Here is a 20,592-nt window from a genome sequence, read left to right as displayed (position 1 = left end):
GCCATGGGGTAGTGCTCTCCCCTGCTGTCAGCTGGGCTGCACCATCGCCCCTCTCCGCAGCTGCCAGCGAAGCCCTGCTCTCTCCAGGGGCTGGCGACAGGCCGCTCCACTGCAATCAGATTAATTTGGAAGTACGTTACTTTCCTGGAGAAAATGTCACAGAATTACAGAGGCGAGAGATGGAAGAGGTTTATTAAAGCGGCCAGTCCATCTTCCTGCCAATCAATGGCAGCTCCCACACACTCCAGGCTTTGTTCCAGCGATGTTTTAGAAATGCCTGGTGATGTGCTGCCCGCCCCTGCCCTTGAGGTCTCTTCCCGTGACCTCTGGTGGGACACGCTCTGCTGGTTATCAGGAAGGGCACCTCGATGGCTTAGTGGCCAGCTTCCAGCTGATGCAGCCATGCTTTCTACCATGCCAACGGGGAAGGCAACATGCAGACCCTTTACTGCAATGTTTAGCCTGCCACTGACTTTACTTTCTAACCCTCTCAGTGAGAGCGTATTTTAAAATAACAATTTAAGTTGGTCTGGTCTAATGAGAAACAAACCTTTTGTATGCTCTGTTTAAGTTGCCAGTTCCCCCCAGATACCTGTGCTGTTTGGGCAGCTTTGAAAGTAGAAGGCAGGCACTTATCTGCCCTTTTGGGAACGTCATTTACAATAGACACAGGTTGTTACTAGTTCTGGCTTTCCCAGCCAGCCCAGTGGTGGTTCACCTCTAGCACCCAGCGACCAGTCTTATGCAAATTGCCTGGATTTGGGTTTATGTGAAAACAACAGCAGTTTGTAACACCCGAAATGCCTGAAATCACTGCCAACACTGTGTTTTGGCTAGTGCAGCGGGAAAGAGCTCCTAAGAGAGAACATACTCAGATACTATGAATCATCACTGAGTTTATTCAGAGCAGTTAAGAGTAGAGGCAATCTCTGTCTCCATAAGGCCTCCTTGACTTATCTGGGCCATCTGAACAGAAATAGAGTCTCTAGACTGGGACTTGTTGTGCCACCCTTCTGGGACCAGGCAGCTGGGAGTGGTACAGAGCCAACTGGGTACCACCAGCATCAGTCCGAATGTGATCTGGCCAGCATAGGCAGCTCAGCAGCTGAACTAAGGGGCCTGGCCAAAAACCAGGACGCGCTACTCCCAGCACAGCACCAGGCTAACATGGCCAGCTGCGGCCTGAGCTGAGCACGAGTCATTTTGGTGGTGGGTTTCTGTGAGATGCTCCATAAATTGCTGGTGCCTCCTAAGGTTGCTTTTCCTTCCTGCGAGCAAGAGATGAGCCTTCCCGAAGCAGCAGCCTGCTTGGTTTCAGGCACCTTCACCCTTATTTTAGAACCTCTGAAAATCTGAAGCAAACAGATTTCTAGAGAGAGTTCAGGTTTGGGATCTCTTTAAGTATCTGTCTCTTATGGCTTTTTAAAAGCCCTGCTGTCGGTGGTGGGATCTGTTCGGAGGGAGCCAAGCCTGCAGGAACCTGGATGGAGATAGTATATATATATATATATATTCTCTATATATAATGTGTATATATATATAGTGTGTGTGGTGTGTGTGTGTGTGTATATATATATATATATACATATATATATATATAGTAGATGTGTTGCTCTTGAGGGACCTGTGTGATGACTCTAACTACCCCAGTTCACCTGCAGGACCCTGCATGTCCATTTTTGATGGCATAGAAGTTATTATTGCAGGTATTTTGCTAGTGTCTCTATTTACTAATTCTTTATACAGCACAATTTATTGATGTTTAATTCCATAAATATGTATTTCTACTTCCTTGTTTGGCAGCCTTCAAAGAGAAGTGGTTATGAACAGAAGTCACTGATGAATGGATTGAAAAGCAAAGCTCCATCTCCCACATCTGGGCTGGGCAATCAGGACTTTTCTCTGTCTTTCTGCCTAACCAAGGGCAGAAGGACGCCTCCAGAAAGTCGGGGCTGCTGAGCAGCTGCTGGTGCTGGCAGTCAAAAGCACTCAGCAGTGCTGCCACAGAGGTGTTTGCAGAGGCATGTTGGTCTGTGTGAGCTCAGTGTGGCTTTTTCGACGTCTTTGCCCCATGTTGCCCAAAATGCTTCGAACGCTCTGCCCTCGGGCAGTCATTGAGCTGGCCTCCACGGTAGCTGACATCAGTGGCATACTTCTCTTTATCCATTTTCTAAGCCTCCACTTAACACACTCAGATAGCTTTTGAAGCCTGGCACAATTTGTGCTCTGAAGGGAGCAGATGTTTTATTTCCATGCAGCAAAGTTAGCCACGGAAGGATTTCCAGCATTAAAGAACTTGCTCACTCTGTCTTCATTACTTTGCCTAACCAGAGGTGTAAGACGATCATTTTAGCCTCGGTCCCTTCCACATAACATCACAGTGGACAAATTATAACAGAACATTTGTAAGAAGCAGCCTGTCAAAGTGTGTGCTGGTGTGTGCTGAAGGAGCCAGGCTGCGCTGAGCCTTGGTCCCTGTCCTGTGCTCCTGGCCCCTGTTGCTTGCACACATTTTTTATAGCTGGATCCTAAATTACTGGGAGCAACAGCCCTGGAGAATAAATCTTCAGCCCAGTATGCTGAATGGTGCGTGCACAAAGTAAATGAGATGTGCATATATATTAACTTGTTTCCCTGGCTCCCAGGGCTCATTTTGGCAGAGGTAATAAGCACAGGTAAATCAATCTGCAAAGTGACGTGGGTGCTTCGTCTCCCCCGGGTCTTGGCAGTGTTGGGGACTGAGCCCAGGTCTCATCCTGCATCCTTGCTGTTTGCAGGGCTTACACCGAGCCCTGTCTGGGGGTGCAAGGAGTTTGGGATGCTGGCGAGGAGCAGCCCCAGGGATAAGGACAGAAGCTGCCCGCCTGCCCGGGCACAGCTGCACAAGCAACCAGCGCCGTCAGACAAACAAACGAGCAAAGACATCAGCTCTCCCCTCATCTCCTGGCAGCTCCCCACTCCCGGGGCTGGGAAGCATGCCCTCGACATGGTCCCAAACACCCACGTGGAAATGCCGCTGCTCTGCCGCTGCCAGCTTCCCATCTGGTGAGAGCCAGCCCTAATTACAACAAAAGACGAGCAGTGGGAGCGGGTTCCATCGTTCTTCAGCGATGAAAATTACGGCCTCTCCCACAGAGCCTGCCATGGAGGTTTTAGGCTGTCCTCTCTCTCTCATGCTGAGCTTTGGTCTTGCTGCCACAGCTGAGAATGCTCAGACTAAGCTCAGAGTGTCAAGGAAAAGAGGAAAGGTCAGCGATGGGTATTTTTCGTCATAAAGAGGAAGCATTCCCTCCCCAGAGAGGTTGTTCATATGGACAACAAAACCTGTGGACAGCTAGGCTTGGATGCTTTACCCTCAGACTGAATCCCTTCCACTGTCTGTCACAGCCAGAATTTCCCCTCTCGCACCATGGTATTGTCACTGGACAAAGCCTGTAGGATCTGGGTCAAAGCCATTGCAGGGAACAGAAAAAACAAACAAACAAACAAACAAACAAAACAAAAACAAAAAAACACTTCACTGATTTCCACAGGTCTTGTTCTCTGAGCTGAAGAGTGCCGAAACAGCCGTGGTTTCAAGAACATGTCACCAATGCTGTGTTTAACTGTGTCAGAAGAATCCCTGGCACCTTGGCACAGGTGCCCCCCTGGGGAATGCCACTTGTGACAAAGCTAATGATGTAAGAAACACAGAGAGGAATGCCTCCAAAGTTACTGGAACATGCCATTTCCAAGAGAAACACTGCCTCTACCCCACCCGCCCAATCTCCATTTTTCTTTTGGCATGGAGTTAACATAGGGAATTTGGGGGAAGCAAAGTTACGCATTTACACTAATCCAAATGGGATGTTTTATGAGCAAAAGGCGACAAGCAAATACTTCTTATCCATCTAGATTAAGTATTCGCTCTTCCTCCCAGTTTGCTATGGGGTTGGGGGAGAATTAAATGCTACAAAATTTTATGGATGAGATCTGTGCCCAGCTCAGCTTGACTTATTTCCTGTTGCCTTGAGGTTAATGAGGAGGAAGGCCAAACATTGTACCTCTTGTTCCATATTCAAGCTCTCTCCTAACAACAGATCTATGTGTCAACCCCACCCCCAAGCCTCCTAAAAATAAGATTACATTTTGCTCATTAATCCCAACAAACCATGTTCTGCTTTGGCCAGGAAAACAGGAGCTATCTTTTGTGGTGCCAGAGCTCATGAGAAGCAGCAACGCAGGAAGACAAGGTCAATAAAATGCACTTTTTATTCTGTATCAATGAAAATATAGCCACATGTAAATAAAGACGTGTGGAAAAAAAAAAATCAAAGTTGATCCTCCCTGAAGAAGTACAGTTCATTGTGCTAAAACCCATAATCCTTTGGGTTAGAAACAGTTGTCTGCCAATGCTTTTAAAGTGACCCACGTTTTCCTTGACGTTGAAATTCGGCAAAACAGAAAAGTGCAACGAGAAACTTGCTGCGGATTCACCCAGTTCGGCCGACTGCCCGTGGCAGTGTCGGGAAGTGACGGGGCAGCCACGTCCCACACCTTCCTCCTCGGTCAGGGCAGCATCCGCTCCGTGTGGGCTGATGTGAGGTGTCCAGCAGGGAGGGAGATGGGCCTTCCTTCATGCTGCTCGTGATTGCTTCACGGATTTCAGATATGGTAGCAGGGGTGCATTCCTTTTGTAGCTATTCAGTTTCAGATGCTCTATTATTTTTTTTTTCCCTCTAGGTTTTTATAAGCTTTCTGCTGTCAAAATACAGTTCTTAATTGCTTTTGTAGAAATAATCCTGAAAGGCAGAGGCATTTAAAATCCCCCCAAATCCTCAGTATATTAACAACAGCAAAAAAGAGAGCTGGGCTGTTCAAAAGTCTCGTCGGTAACATGAGTGCTGTTTGCATTGGCTAGTGTACAAAGAGCAGCAAGTAGTAACAAAAAATAATTATTATTATCCGAGCAATAACCCTTTCCCCCAATTTCTCCCTTGCAAAAAAAGAGTTTTCCCAAAATATTTCTCCCCTCAGTCCAGTGTCTGTGAATCACATACATTCAAAAGCTGCAGTTACTCTGTAAAAGGAGGTTTTAAAGCCCATGATGCCCCTCTGACTAATCCTCACTCGGGAAGAAAGTCCTGCTAATTTGAACGGAGCCGTTCACACAAGCCAGGGATTAGCATTGCAGGACCGGCCAGTTGGGTGCCCAAGGGTGCTGAGCGAGTCAGTGAACGCTGGGCTGGCAATGCACAGCTCCCAAGGACAGGGAAAAAAAAACCAACACATCTTGGCCTTGTGGCTGCATTTCAGCACAGAAGGAGATGGGGAAGGCAGGTTACGGCTAGGATGGGTGCTCAGCATGGACCATGGGGTGCCTGGTGAGGCTGGGCTGGGCTGGTTTTGGGGTTCTGCCTTTTTCCCCATGTAGGTGAGTGGTGTAGCAGCTCCTGGCTCAGTTTAGTTCTCAGCTGTCATCCAAGGGGAGGGGGGGGAGCCTAGGGGAAAAGAAGCTAGGAAGAGAGTACAATGTTCTGAAGGTAGTGAGGTCCTCTGAGATGACAATGGTTAGTTAGAAAAGTCTCCACCTGCCACCAAAGGGGAGAACAGCCTGAGCGAGCCTTACGTGGATGCTGTCACCAGACACCACCGGGGAGCCGGGGGTGCACAGAGACAAAGGAATGTGCCCACCCCTCGTCCCCCTCTCCTCCCAGTACCTATTCCCCAGATCTTTCTTCCTTTAAGAGCCTGAGATGACTAGTTGCCTAAACATGAGTGGGAACTCATAAGCATTTCAAAGGGACGGAGGAGGCAGGGGAGGAATCCTAAAATCCGTGCCAAAACTCCTGCGGCATCTCCTGGAGCTGGGAATTCGCCTTTCGAAGCCTGGTTTGGGGAGGGGGCCACACTTCATGAGGTCCTACCCCTCCCCTGCATGATGCTCTGCTCCACTCCAGGTGTGGCTGGACACAAGGAAATGCACCAGGACCCAAAAGTTGAGCACTTCGGACCACTTTGAGCCAGCAGCACTGGATACGGAGGAGGCTGGGCAGGATTCAAAGCCTCCCAGCACCGGGTGCACAACCTCCTGCCTTTGTCATTGGCCCTCTCTGTGGCGGAAATAATAACTTTATTTTTATCTGGGCTTCTCCCCAGAGAGAGTTTGCACAGCTGATCTACATACCTGGCATGTGCGAGGATATTTTAGACAGTCATGAATTTTGAGCAGTTAATTTGGATGGAGATTACTGACAGTTCAGACACCGAGAATTTGGATTCAAATATGTATTAATTAAAAAGTGCCCTTTCCCTGATCGGTTCAGCTGATTTTATGGCAATTTACCTAGCTGTCCCAAGCATCAAACACATCCTCTCCACTTCTGCCTGCATTTGACATGCAGCATTTTGTAGGGCATGGAAACGTGGACCTATCTGCACTAAGCAATGGCCTGAAATGAAAATTCTGGTACCAGCAGTTCTCGGTTTTCAGAAAGCTCAGCCCACACCACAACTCCCCGCCTCAGTGCTTCAAACCTGGCTTAGAGAAATTAACAGAAAGATTTCCACTGACCTTAATAAAAATCCTTACACGGGATGCTTGAAGCCTCAAAATATTTACCTCCCAAACGAAGAGCACCATTTAGAACAGCTGCTGAGGCCACTTTACTGAGCCACTGGGCCACCGGCTGGTATTTAAGCAGGACATTAACAAATCAGCCCTGACTGCAGCTCCTATTAGCACATTATTTCTTCTGAACACAAATAGCAAAACAGATAATTATCTCATTAGATCTGCTGGGGCAGCATAACTTATTCAATCTTCCTGTTGCTACAAGTTGACAGATAGCCCTATAATCAAGGCAAGAAAAGAAAAAGAAAAGGGTCAAGGTAGGGAGGAGGGAAAAAACAAAGAAAGAAAGAGAAAAAAGGAGAGCACGAGCAATATTTTTACTACCGGGATGTTTTCCTCAAAACTGTTGTGAATCCTCATCTCCACTGCACCCCTGCGAGCTGCAGGTTTCCTGTTGGCTCCCACTTCCCTTATGGGGCCCCAGATTTCTTGAAGAACAAATAACCGACCACCAGTGACAAGCGAGGAAGGGAACAAACCTGCCTACGAGAAACACCACGGTACCATCTGCAGGAACAGCTCTGCATCACTGTCAGACTAGCGGCAGGGGAAGTAGGTTGAGGTTATTTGTGGAACTTGTCTACGCTAGTGAAACAGGGCTAGCTACTCCATTTGGGGAGTCGTTCTGTGTGCGAAATTTTCTGGGAAAGCTGATTAGCCGATTCTGCTCTGCACAGCAACAAAGCCTCAGCCCCCCTCCTCTGAGCACAGGGATATTATTGGGACAGTTGAAAGGTACATTTACAGAGTTGCTCTGCACTTTAACGCTAATGAGCTTTTTCATTGGTATCAATAAATTCTCCCGCTCGCATGTTTAGCGTTCCTTTGGCATGCGTTGCCAGATAAATCTTTTATTGTCTTTCTGGTAGCTTGCCCAATTCCCACAAGGCAGATTTTTAAAACCCAAATCCTGCCTTATTGCGAGCTGCTGCCTCTCCCACTCGATAAATTGAATTTACCACTTGATGGAATTATGCAGTCGGTGGCACTCGGCCCTTCTCTTAAGTCAGAAAACAAGGCTGGGAACCTATAGAGCATCAACTGGCAGTAGCAAGAGCTGGAAGGAGCCATCGCATCCTTGCACTCACAGTCTTTTCCTAAGAGCCACATCATGGAAGAACCACAAAGAACAAAAATACACTTTTGCTCTTGGTTTCAGGAGGACATTCACACATTTACGGCATTTCAAACACTGACATGCTGGTGATCCCAAAGCCATGAGATTTGAACATGCGGTGCTGTTTTTGGTGTTCAAAGGACAGGTGTAAGCTACCCATTTAGGTGAGGTTTCATCTCTGTAATTTTTAAGTACCACCAAACAGAGCTTGTTTTAATGCCAGGACTCCTAATTATACCAAAAAAAAAAAAAAGAGACAAGAAAAAAGCAAAAAGAAGCTGTGTCCAAACAACATTTGATGATACAAGTGAAGGCAGCAGTAATTAATCCTGCAGGGACACCAGAGGACTAATTAAAAGCAGAGCACAAATTTTGTTTTGCTTTAGGAAAAAAACACACCACAACACAAAAACAAACACACTTTCCATGAGAGCTTGGGTAATACACCCAATTTACAAACTGAACTGTGACCCTGGAGTAATGGTCCTGACAGCAGCCTCGAAATGCTGCTGGATTCCCAGATATCATCCCAAAAGCAGAGGGTATGGAACCACTGCTCCTCTCCTGCCCCACCAGCTGGAGGAGCTGGACGCCAGCAAAAAATATATTTTTTTTTTCTCTAGGAAAACCAAACGATGGTAGAGAGATGAGGTGCAACAACTCGGGAAATTCCTCTGAAACCAAGCCCAGGACAGGAAAGGGCCTGAGTGTCCTGGCGTAACACACATGGAAATGTTGAGCGGAGTCCTTGGGTCTGCTGGGGGAAATGAAGAGGACTCTTACTAGAGCTATGGGGCATCAGTTCAAAGTGCCACTGGTGCTGAACTTCACCTTAGGTGTAATCGGATGAGGAAAACAGAAAACGGTCACACGTGGCAGGTGCTGGATTGACTGTGCAGCTAATGTCTCATTGGAGTTCCCCTTATCATTAAAAGGACTCAATAAAAAACACAAATGCTCTAGTCCTTGCTATCCTTATGGGACACTACAATATTCAAGATAGTACAGAAGAGCCAAAAATATATACATCCAAAAAAAAAAAAATTTCTTTAATAAAATAACGCACTGAGATAGGTAGAAGGTTTGCCCTGGTGTTCCTGATTTATTTGGGGAATTGCTGCTAAGCCACCATTTGGAAAGGAGTTTTTGAGTAACCCTGTGAGCCATCATGGACATGCAGGAGGTTAGAGTCAAAAAAAAAAAGTTTTCCAGTTAAATCTAACAGGGCCAGGTGTAAGCCTTGGAATGTGGCTGTAATATTACCCTCGGAAAACAGGGGATGAGTCTGGGAGTGGGGCTGGAGCAGCCTGCAGGGATATGCATGGGCCCAAAGATTCACTCAGACCCTATGGACAAACCCAGCCTGTTTGGGCAAAGGTGTCCACACACCGACAGTGAGAGGAGCAGACTGAACCTGGGGGGGGGGTAAGAATAACCCCCAGATCCAGCTGCTTAGGAGAAACCCCCCCCGCCACTGCCCTTCACACGTTCGCGATAACCTTGGATGTGCATCCCTGCCAGTGCAATGCTGAAAACCAGCTCAAATGCTATTGATTTTTATGGCATTGTCAGACACTGTAATCACCTCTCTGTGGGCTGGGGAAGAGGCTGGAAGAGGGAGTGGGTGTTGCTGATGTGTCTGTATTAGCCCACCGCTTCCAGAAACTGCATGGTCACCGAGACATCTTTCTCAGCCTTTGGCACCAAGTGTGGATGTTAGCTGATGCCAGTGAAGGGCTTAATTCATTTATCTGCCATAGTTTTAGACTATGCCAAATTTCTCTGGTGTCTGCTTGATAATTATCAGCTCTCAGAAACATTCTTTATCCTGAAAACTGTTAACACATTCCTCAGTATGCTATTTAAATCGAAAACCGGAAAATAATGAGACATAGCTAAGAACCTTCAACCTTCACCTCCTATTTGTGCGATTAAAACCTCCAGAAGCACCAAACGATACAACACCACAGCTCAGAAGGGACCTGTTGGCAATCCTTTGGTCCAAGCCCCTGCTCAAAGCAAGGCCAACGTCAAGGACAGGTCCATTCACTGTGATGCTGCACAGTCCAGACAACGTATGTCCCCTTCCAGCAGGGCTCTGGCAAGCCTCCACTGAATCCTCTACTTTCCCCTATGGACATCTCTCTCTATATCCACATTTAAACAAATTGCATAGCACAAATGGCCACTATATAGAGACTAGTAAACACTGACTTCAGCAGAATATTGCTACCAGTTTTGGACCCTCATTCTTTATGTCCTTTCTTCTCCCCTCCCGCTGCCCAGCTCAGAGCCAGGGCTCTGCTGCAGTCTGGGCAATCACCTGATGCCTGGTCATTCTCTACCTTGGAAGCTCTCTGCTAAAACTTTGGAAGATCTCCACCACATTTTTTCCCTTCGTTGGACATTGCCAAGCCTTGGCGTCTTTCCACAGCATGACACAGCTCAGCTATGAGACTCTTGACATCCTTGGTGTCCCGCAGGGGCCAAACATCCCAAATAGGTGGCAGCCTTTCACTGTCCAGAAGGTGACGGGTGATTCCTGTCCGTGCCTTGCCATTGTGCAAGACATCACGATTGCCATATACCTGTGGAAGCTGGGGACCCTGGACTACCATGCCATGCTATTGGGGTAAGAAGTTAAAAAAATGGTCATCACAGGCCAAGAACCGAGCATCTGAGTGTCCTTAGGGAGCTGTCTTAAGCAGTTTAGGAGTTGCACACTGTTTTGGGCTGCATGCTGAAATTTCAATCTTCCCTGTGATGGTCACATCTGTAGAAAGTGCTCTTGTGCTGGAAAGACGGTAAGCAGTACTTTTTCAGGGCACCTTTTTATACAAGCAGGATCAGGCTTGAGTTGTGGGTTGGATTCACTTCACTTACCCTCCAGCAGTCTACAAATCAAGTGTCTAATCTAAAGTCGTTAGTCTACAGTAAATGATGAGAGACTGACACCTCCTGAGCACAATTTATCCCATCTGCCTGAAACACCTGTCTTAAATGGGCCAGCTCTGAGTCCCCATTCCAAACGAGCACGTATATACACGCAAGATGTGTGTACACATCCTTCGCAGGCAGGCAGAAATACATAGTCTGACATTGCTTGGTCTGAATTGAATCTGCTCTGACTTGATAACATACTGTCATGTCACTGGGGTGGCTGAACCCAACCTAATACAAAGTCCTTTTTATAGGGCTTGTAATTATGGCTAATTGACATATTCACGGAGGACAGCCAGCTACAAAGTTGGTGTACACCAATAGTCTCAGACTGTGGGCCAAGCATGCTTACATCTCCAAGCAGAAAATCATGAAATACACTTATCTTTATAGACGATAGATAGAAAAGTTTGTGAGAATATTGCCCCAGATGCCTGGTTCCACCTGCCTTGCAACAAAAGGTTGATTAACATAACATAATAAATTAATTTAATGTATTTGTTACAGCCTGGACAAGCCCTTTTTGAATGGTTATATCATTTGAGTGTTCAAAATCAATATCGGCAGATATCTTGTCCCACCGTGAAACACAAGGTCAATTTTCTGTACGACTAAATGCACCCTCAGTAAGGATGATTTTATTTTGTTTGTCATTTGTTAAGTATCACAAAGCTGATCTTTGTACAATATTCTTGATGTCAGTAAAAAAATGCCTTGCTTTTCTGCCAAAAGTAATGTGGATTTCTTGTCTCCATCCAGCAATTTGCTTTAAGAATTTACTTCATTTTGAAATACACTATAGCATATTAAAACCAATGAAAACATTTAGAGATATTGTTAGCTGCTTGAAAAAACGGAGGGGGAAATTAGAAAGACTGTTCTCAGATGTGGAAATCCAGCCTGATCAAACCTTTCTTCCCTGTGGAAGAAACGTTCCCCACAGGAACGTGCTGCTCTGGCAGCACAGACACAGGTGAAGGACTGGGGCCATCTGGGAAAACTGACAGCGTCAACTTTTCTGTTTCCGTCCTTAAATTTCCTGAAGGAAATCAGTGCAGATACAGAAGTGCCAAGAAAAATGTGAACTAATGTAAACTACCGCTGTTTGATGCCCACACCTCTGGTTGCAGCTCAGGATTGGAGAGTCACGGAGCGCAGGCTACCACGAAGAGATGTTTTTCTCCAAAGGAACCCCACTTCTCTAACAAGTATGTCAGCAGCAAGACTATAAAGCACTACAGATCCTATAGACCTGAAGATATGTGTTCACAGAGAAGCTTTTGCTACAAAAAAAAAAAAAAAAGGAAGAATTGAAGAATTGAAGAAAGCCTTTAGATACAGACTTAAAAATGATAACAAAATCTGTTGAAACTCTTTTCTGCAGCAAAATGGCATTTGAATGCATTTTTTTTTAAATGGGTATCACTTTGATGCCACCTCACTTACAAAAAAAAATTATTTATTTTAACAAACAATCATCTGTCCAGTTCTGACATCCAAAAAGATAGGTTTGGGTTTTCTAAATGCTCAAAATCCAAGTAAAAAAGTGTCAAGTCATCATGATATATCCCACGTCCTCCTCCTCCCTCACAAATTGCATATGAAACCTTTGGCTTTTTTTTTTTTTTCCTTCAGTTCAGGATGTCTTTTCCCCCAAAAGTCTCCAAGCTATTTTGTGATCACAGTATCTGTTTTCTGACCCGTGCAAATGATGATGTCTGCTTAGCGGTCTCAGTTACTTCCAGAGTGACTGCCCGTGGCTTGCAAATAGTGCAACATTAATTCTGCAGCTGCCAGTTCTCTAAAATTGTCCTGGAATCCAAAATACACTTTAAGGTCCAATATGTTCATCAGATTCAAGCTTCAGTTCACACCTGTGTAACAGGGTTTCTTTCCGCATGCTGGTAAATGAAGACTGAATTTGGAGCTAGCAATGAGCCCAAACTTCAGTGCCAGCAGCATCAAGTCCCTGCAGTTGTGCTACTTCTGCAGAACAGGGAAAAGAAAAGTTGGCAAAGCTTAAGTTTGTCACTTCCAAAGTCAGCTCTGCTCTAACCCTTGTCCCGTGGCAAAGACAGAAAGATGGAAAACAGGACTTACAAATACAAAATCGGAAGAACTGAGGGATATTTCCCTTCTATATCTTCACTACAATAGTTTTTTTTTTTTTTTTTTCAGCTATTATCCTGAAGTGCTGTTCTATCTCATATAGGTAATATTACACAAAAATGCTATTCAAGGTACTCTAGTTCGCTTGCTCCGGAAAGTGTTTACTTTTCTGTACGCATTTTATTTCTATTTGTATCTTGTCCAGAAAGATAAAATCCACTTGTGTGTGGGTAAAATGCTTTGAACACACAGCGCACAAGGTAAGTGCTACGGCCGCGTTACCAGGTGTTGCAGGAACGTCTGTCCTGGCACGCAGCTCCTAAAGGAAAGGGAAGCATGCAGCCGAGAGCTCCGTCCACGCGGCACATAGCTGCTCCAGTGCTGGCTCAGCTGGAAGAGGCGCATTTGTTCCCCTATCGCACTTACAGCTGTGGGTGGTTGCTTTCAGTCAAGCCTGAACCGCACCACGAGGGCTCCTGCTTCTTGGACAGAGAAGGATTGCCCCAGCCGGCAGCACGCTTGATCGCATCATGCACAGCCACGAGGACAGGGGAAAGCTGAAAGTGCCCCGGTAACAACTCCATGAAACAACGTGTAATGAAATTTTGGAGGCAAAGCGCTCCACAATTGTACAAGCCGAATTTTCAGAGCAGTAGCCATCAGAGTTGATCGTGCAAATTGGGCCTCCAGCTGCACCCCCAGCACACAGATGGGGGGGGGAGCCCATCTGCAGCGCGAGTTTATCGCGTTTGTTTGCAAGATGCCATCGCACTGATCCCACTGCTGCCTGGTGCCAGGCCCCAGCTGGTCCCACTGACCTTGCGAGGGACAACACCAGTGTCAAAGCAGCACCAGGACCAGAGAGCTTGGAAACGCTGTGTTTGTTTCATGAACTTGCTATTTTACATTATTTATAGCTTTTAGCCAGTACTCATTTTAACCAGTACAGTTGCACTTAAACCGCAATAAATGTTCTGGACTTGAATAATTTTCAAGGTCAGATGAATCCCGTTACATGTTCTCACGTTGTAAGGTGGCACAAAGTTACACCTGACTGGCAAGGTGAACCTAAACAGAGATCCCTTTGCATGCCATGCAGTTCTATCTAGAATTAACATCAGTCACGGAGAAAGAAAAAAAAGTCCTCGACAAAGGCAGAGGAATGCCATTAAGGCTAAAGCTGTCCAACAGTCACCCCACCACCCTGCTGGCTCTTTTGCAGCACCACCTCACGGCACAGTCCTGCACCGAGGAACTTCACCAAGCCCCAGCCCAGACAGCCTGCAGGGCTCAGCAATCGACTGGGCAGTGGGGTAAGGTGCTGTGTGTCTGTCTGAGCCAGCGACCCCAGCCAGGCAAGAACAGACAAATCTTCCAAACTTGGCACTTAAGTTCTACCCACAAGGTCCGTGCATACTCCAGCAGCCTGCAGCAACCCTGCGACTCCTTAACCCCATAACCCCTGACTCTTTCAGAGTCCCGGGGTAGGGTTTAGAGCAGGACCCCGAAGGTTTTGCTGTCCTGCAGTTTGTCCCTGCAGACCACAGCAGGGCTGCGCGCTTGCAGATTTGTATTCCTGTCAGAAGAGCAGCTGCAAAGCACAGCTGCCTAATTTGACAGCGGCAACTGCAGCTGCAGAAAGCTATAATGAGCAGGCAGCCTCACCGCCCGTCTTTGGGAAGAGTTGTCCCTTTCGGTGACTTTTTATTCTTATTTTTTCGTCTGTAATTTCCTGAAGAAAGGGACTGAAAGAGAGGCAGAAACGGGCCCGAAAGGAACAGCAAATTGGAAAGATCACTGTCTTCTCTCCACAAACAGACACAACAGAAGCAATGACTTCTTTGGCTTTCTTGTGATCTTTTGGGAATTTATGGGATTGGATTTCACAGTAGGAGATACAATCACCCTAAGATGCAGGTTACTAATTGCCACTACTACAAATGTTGCTGTTTTTGTTGTTGTTTGATTTTTATTTTTATTTTTTGGTTTCTGAGGAATTTATTTAGTTTAGCTTAGCTTCCTAATATGAAATGAAACGTCTGGCATTGGTGTCTGGTAAGGATACCCACTAATTAAAAACATGCCTTTTGTTTACCTGATTGATAGCGATGCCTTGTTGTACACATATGTTTTACTCAAGGCACTTTTGAAGACACGGGACCTTGATGCAAGAGGCCATTGATGTGTGGTGGGGAGATCCTTCTCTGAAGGAGCCAGTGAACTCTGCTGTGCCAGCCTCCAGCTGTACCAGCAGCGGCTCTAAAGCCACAACGGCCATTTCTGCCGTGAGAAACGTGTGCCTGGATTCTCCCTCGCTGCAAATGGAGAAGTAAATAACCCACCACACTCAAGTGCAGACCCAGGCTGTGTCCAAAATCTCAGCTTCCAAGAGCAGAAGAATCAGGGGCCCATGCAAAAGCCTGTCTTGCTGCAGCCCTGCAGAGCCATCGTGAGGGACAACACACCAGCCCAGCTGCTGGAGGTGGGATCGTGGTTCAGGAGGGGGAGATGCTGATGGGAGCCAGCCAAGAGGAGGGCCAGAGCACCTGACACAGACCTAAGGGCCTTAATGTGCCCAGCAACTGATGGTGTGGGCACTGAGAGCTGGCACTCGGATCACAACACCCCAGCCACTGAAACCTTCAACGCGTCCAAGGTGTGAACAGCAGGCAGTGCCCGAGGAAGGACTTCATCTCCAGAAAACACTCTCCCACCCAAACATCACCATCCAATGCCTCAGGCTAAAGGGAAATTCACCATCACCAGCTTCACATCCTGACTGGTAATTTTCTCTTTCTCAAAGGTAGTTTCAGACTGATAAACAGCCTCAGAAAAGAGTGGAGGGGGATTAACTGCAGCCTTTTAACTTCAGCCTTCCAAATCTGCTCACACGGCTCCGGAGGAGCTGAAGCACAATTGCTCTCTCCCTTGCTCAGATCTCGTGCAAAGTTTTTCTGCCAGGGGCAATGGGGGGGACAGCCAGAGAGCAACCTCAGCTCTACAAAAAACGGGACATCCTAATGAAGATACTGACAGAAGCGGACACGATTGCTAAGTGCTGCAAAGAGATTCTGCATAATGTCACGCTAACAGTTCAGTAAAAATGTCATCCGTAAAAAGGAGGCTTTCGAGAAAGACATTACCCCCAAATACACAGCGCGTGCAGCTGAGAGATGTTCTGTTTGTTTCATTTCGTTACATAAATCATCGCTACTATGTCTTACTTACGATGTTAAAAGAGCAGGAGGATACTCGAAAGAAAAGGCTGTGCATGCACAACACCCACACAAATCAATTCCAGTGATCTACCCCAGCACCTGACATGGTGCCCTTCCCTGGCGACTGAGCTGAGCCCTCCCTTCAAGAGGAGTGGGGGAATTTATCACCAAATATACAGTATATTGTAATGGAATGATACGAGGAAACAGTACTACTTGGAGTCTGAACGTGTCGACCACGTCATGTTAACCTACTGTCTAACGCGGCAGAAGACAGTGAGGAAGTAAAAGCTCAATTCACCCAGCCTGAGATCAAAACTGTCATGGCAATATTGGCAGGTTAGACCCTGATTCTTTAAATAGTACATTGCCTTTGTTAAACAAAAGTCATTCTTTTATTACATAATAGAGATTATAAATAAATGTAAAGTGTGCATGCAGTCAACTGCATATTATACAAGCAATATCTATGTTAATAATTGTTTTCTTTGGCAGGCCAGAATCCAGCTGGACATGCAAATATTTACATATCAAAATCCTTGGTGTGTTCAAGTCATATTGGATGCAAGTGAAAATATATATGTATATATATTTACCTTATACACACACATATATATGTATAAAGGTATATATACACCTCTGCATATATACTGTATACATATATACACATAGGTATATGCTAAAAGTGGATTTCATCTTTTTCTGATTCAGGTGATGCAGGCCTTGAAACGCTAAAAATATCCTGGCAGGGTATCTGGGGGGGCCGCTGGGGTGATAAATGAGACTTGGGGGAAGAGACCTGGGGTACGTTCTTTTCAGACAATATTTTTAAAATTTCTGCCACCTGCTTCTCAAGGGCAGCCATCCTGCTGCTTAGCAGCTGGATATCTTCTTTGAGTTCGTGCTTGACTTCCTGCAGCGTGGTTTGTAAGGCCTGCTCAGGAATAGGGTAGAAAGGATGCCTAGCATCAGCCTGAATGGGGCTGTGCTCCAGGGGGCTGCGAGTCTCACCAGCTTTATCCAAGCGAAGGTCACTTTTTGTTATTCCACTGTCACAAGAGTCTGTTTTCCTCAGTGGGTTTTTATTTACACCGTTCTCCGCGTCGTTGCACTTGGGGTCCTCCGAGAGCAGCCCCATCGACTCAGCCTTTGTGACGTTATTCCAGTCTTCCTTCTTCTCCTCGTGGGTCCCCATCGTGTTCTTCAGCCGAAGCCACCCTTTCCCGTTCCCGTTTTTCATCCGCATGGGGCTGTTCACTTTGAGACATTTTTGGTCTCCATTTCCATTGGGCTTGAGCTCCATCGCATCCCTGTTGTTCTGCTTCACAGCCTCGCTGGTTTTCACGTAAGCCAGGGATGTCTGGATGGGGGTGATCTGAGACACGGTGACCACACTGGTGCCCGTGATGGAGGCCCCGTTCTGCACGCTCCGGCTTTCCACCTGAAGCTGGTTCCTCTCCGGGTCGATGTGGGTTGAGCCTTGATTACGCATCTCCTTTTGCTGTTTGAATTTCTGGAAGAGTTTCCGCACGGGGTGGTCCACAGGGATGCTCAGCGTCACCTCGTTCTTCTGGCGCAGGCGCTCCTCTTCCTCCTTCTTGACATCGCTGATTTTCCGGAAGATGATCTAAGGGGGATAAGTCCAAAACAGTCAATCACAGGACATCAAATACAACAGTACGGCAAATGTTACTGGAGGATGGGGAAACAGAAAGGTCCTTAAGGGTAATCAGGCATTTCTCCCTCCTCTCTGTCTCAGTTTCTGACAGTGAATTCAAATGGAACTGAACACAGCATTGTAACCTCTGATACATGCCACTGCATAGACGGTGTACATACATACATACGTACACACGCTTTTTTAAAGGTATAGATTAAAAGTGTTTTTCACCTGTGTTTTTGATGCAGAAGACATAGCCCTGAAGAACTAAAATTACCCCGACAATGCCAGAAAGAAAGAAACTGAACAAAGAGAAGAAAGCAAGCGAGCAAGAACCCAAACACAGTGATACGCACCTACCCATTACACTCATAGCTGCTCCTTTGCTATCTTTAGTACAGATCAAAAAGAAACAGCAATTCAGCAAAGACTGCATGGCTGTAAGTTTAACTCGATGCACACACCCTTCCAGAGGCTGGAAAATCCAAATGCGTGCACTACATTTTAGCTCTGCTTATTGTTGTAGAGGTGGCTGGAGGGTGCAATTACGTTCCCCGTGTGCCGTGTCGTGTGGCTTCACACAGCAGCACAACAGTTTTTATGTCTAATATGTGGAGGAAGGCATTTGGTGCTGCACTTATTTCACCCTTCAGAATCTGTAGCAAAAGGAATTCGAGCCTCAAGCTGTGGAAGGATCCGCAGAATTAAAACCTTTCTGTTGATTTTATGCATGTAACTCCCAAATAATCTTTGGTCCTTTTTTAAAAAACGTTTTGTTCCATTTTCTTGAATGTGGGACTGAGGCAGGATAGGATAACTCTCTGTCTCTCTGGATGATGGTACTAAATTGAAAAGGAGCACATGATAAGATGCAAATACGAGCTGTGTAGGGACAGTGTTGGTAACAAAAGTAAAAGAAAGCCCCTGCAATACACAAACAAAATGCTGTGACAGTCAGATGTGGATTTTGAAGTATCCGTTTGAGTACCCATATTTCAGTATCGATTTTCTTTAAGAGAGGCTTCTCACACCTGTCCACATTTGCAAAGAAATAGTTGCTTTCAAGTCTCACATCTTCAGAAGCTGGCAGAGGAGTGTGGCTACATCTCCTTCCCCGCATGAATCTGGGATGAGCTGGACTTCAAAGCTTCATTAGAGAGCTTTCAAATGCCCTAAGTAATATTCTTGTGTGCTGCTGATAGATTCAGCTGCTTATAATAATTTGGAAAGTTAACGTGTTTATTAGAAGCCCAGTTTAAAAAAAAAAAAAGCAGGAAAACATGGAAGATACTTTCATCTGACTCTCTGACCTAGATGCAGCAACACGTACACTCATTTGGCAGCTCCTCTTCATTAGTGCCTACCCTCATAGAGCAACTCTCTCGGGCAAGCCACAGGGGACAGCAAAGAAATGCATGAGAAGTTGCCCTTGATTCGAAAAAGTAAGTAATTAGATTGAGTTGAAGCCACATTTTCTAAATGAAGGTTCGGAAGGTTGCATTGCTTTGTTTGTGCCTTCCTCTCCCTGGAGGGCATTGTGGCACCTCTGGCAGATGACAAGGCTGTGTCCCCAAGCCGTGTCCTGGGGAAGACGCTCGGTTCCCCTGCTGGTCTCCCATCCTACAGTGCTCCTCTGTGCCAGGCCAACGTGCTTGGGTCCTTGGAAACATCTGGGGGGGGGGAAAACATCCTCTACCCAATTTTTCCCTGCTCTGTGGCCACGGCCGTGTTTCATACTTTGAGCAACCTCCTCTTCCCAGCCAGCTCGTGCCCAGTTGGGGGTGGCTGGAGGCGGCCAGGGATGCTGCAGGGCTGGCAGCTGCCTGCAGCCTGGCCGTGCTCCCATGTCCCACACACCAGTGAACACACGGTCAGGAGAGCATCGAGGTAACTTCGATAACTTCCACCCTGCCAGCTGTTTGTAAAGCCCAGAGTGATAACAACAAAACCCACAGCAGTGGTTTTTAATTTCCTCTCCAAACGCTTGCATTTCACTGAAAACTATCCTCATCTCCCTTTCTTTTCCCCCAGCCGACTCTTGTTTTTTCATTTCTCCCTTTCCTCCTCTCTGTTCAAAACGTCTCTATCCAGAGGCTATCTCCCTGCACAGAATATAATTGCCCGTGACTGCTGCTGCTGCCTTCTGCAAAAGAAAAGCCAAGACTTTGCTAATTTGACACAGTCTGTACTTCACACTCCTGAAATGGGCCCTTCTGAAAGCCAGGAAATTGCTGTTTTTCTGTGCCAGAGCCTCACCCCAGAACCACTGAGCTGGATGTCACTTGGATTAGATGAGCCCAGAGGCACGGGGGTCCGCAGCCCAGCGCTGCAGCCCCTCAGCACCGGGGAAGCTAAATGCATCCGTGTCATGGGGGCGGGTGGCTGAGGTGACACCCTGCTGTCACCTCCTTCAGCCTCTTCTAGGACCAAGGGGGGGAGCCTGGCAGAGCTCTTTGGTAGATCTTTTCTTCTTTCTCTGCTTGCGATAGCAATTGCTACACCCTGGAACGATACCAGCAGCCCCTTTGAAGAAGCCAGCCTACTGAACTCTGCAGCAGCCCAGGGACTGGGTGATCCTGGGGTTAGCTGGGACTCGTGAGCTCAGGACTGACCTTGCTGGAGCTGTATTTCCAATGCAGACATATTTTCAAGGCAGCAGTGGCTGGTGGATTCACAGCCCTCAGCTTCCCGATGAAAACTGGATGTGTCCATAGGTGATTGCTATTTGCTTTTTCACTCTGAAATGTATTAACAGGCAGACCGTATCCCTCCATGTTTGGACTGGATATAAGGCAGACAGATTTTACATTGAGGACGGTGAGAGCCTGGAACAGGTCACCCAGAGAAGCTGTGGATGCCCCATCAGTGAAAGAGCTCAGTCAGGTAGGATAGGGTTTTGAGCAACCTGATCTAGGGAAAGATGTCCCTGCCCATG

At 46.6% G+C, this 20,592-nt stretch overlaps 1 protein-coding gene across 3 annotated transcripts in view; it reads right to left on the bottom strand.

Annotated features, from left to right (window-relative positions):
* Nucleotides 1–4,233: 4,233 nt before the first annotated feature.
* The window catches only part of KCNH5 (potassium voltage-gated channel subfamily H member 5), a 165,454-nt gene continuing 149,095 nt past the window's right edge, over nt 4,234–20,592 (bottom strand). Inside the window, exons 11-12 of one of the 3 annotated variants that reach the window (XR_013952402.1) lie at nt 6,554–17,624; nt 4,234–4,781 (exon numbers count right to left, since the gene is read on the bottom strand). Coding sequence is in view for 1 of the 3 variants with exons in the window: in XM_080596361.1 (XP_080452487.1) it covers nt 16,677–17,624 (948 nt within the window). In the remaining 2 variants the exon portion in view is untranslated. Of the gene's footprint in view, nt 17,625–20,592 lie in introns of all 3 variants that reach the window. The other 2 variants (XR_013952403.1, XM_080596361.1) reach the window with 2 other exon arrangements.

The sequence above is a fragment of the Anser brachyrhynchus genome, assembly GCF_964034855.1.
Source record: "Anser brachyrhynchus genome assembly, chromosome: 5".
NCBI classification, from domain to species: Eukaryota; Metazoa; Chordata; class Aves; order Anseriformes; family Anatidae; genus Anser; species Anser brachyrhynchus.
The sequence above is the reverse complement of the archived record's forward strand: the minus strand, read 5'-3'. Positions and strand labels throughout refer to the sequence as shown.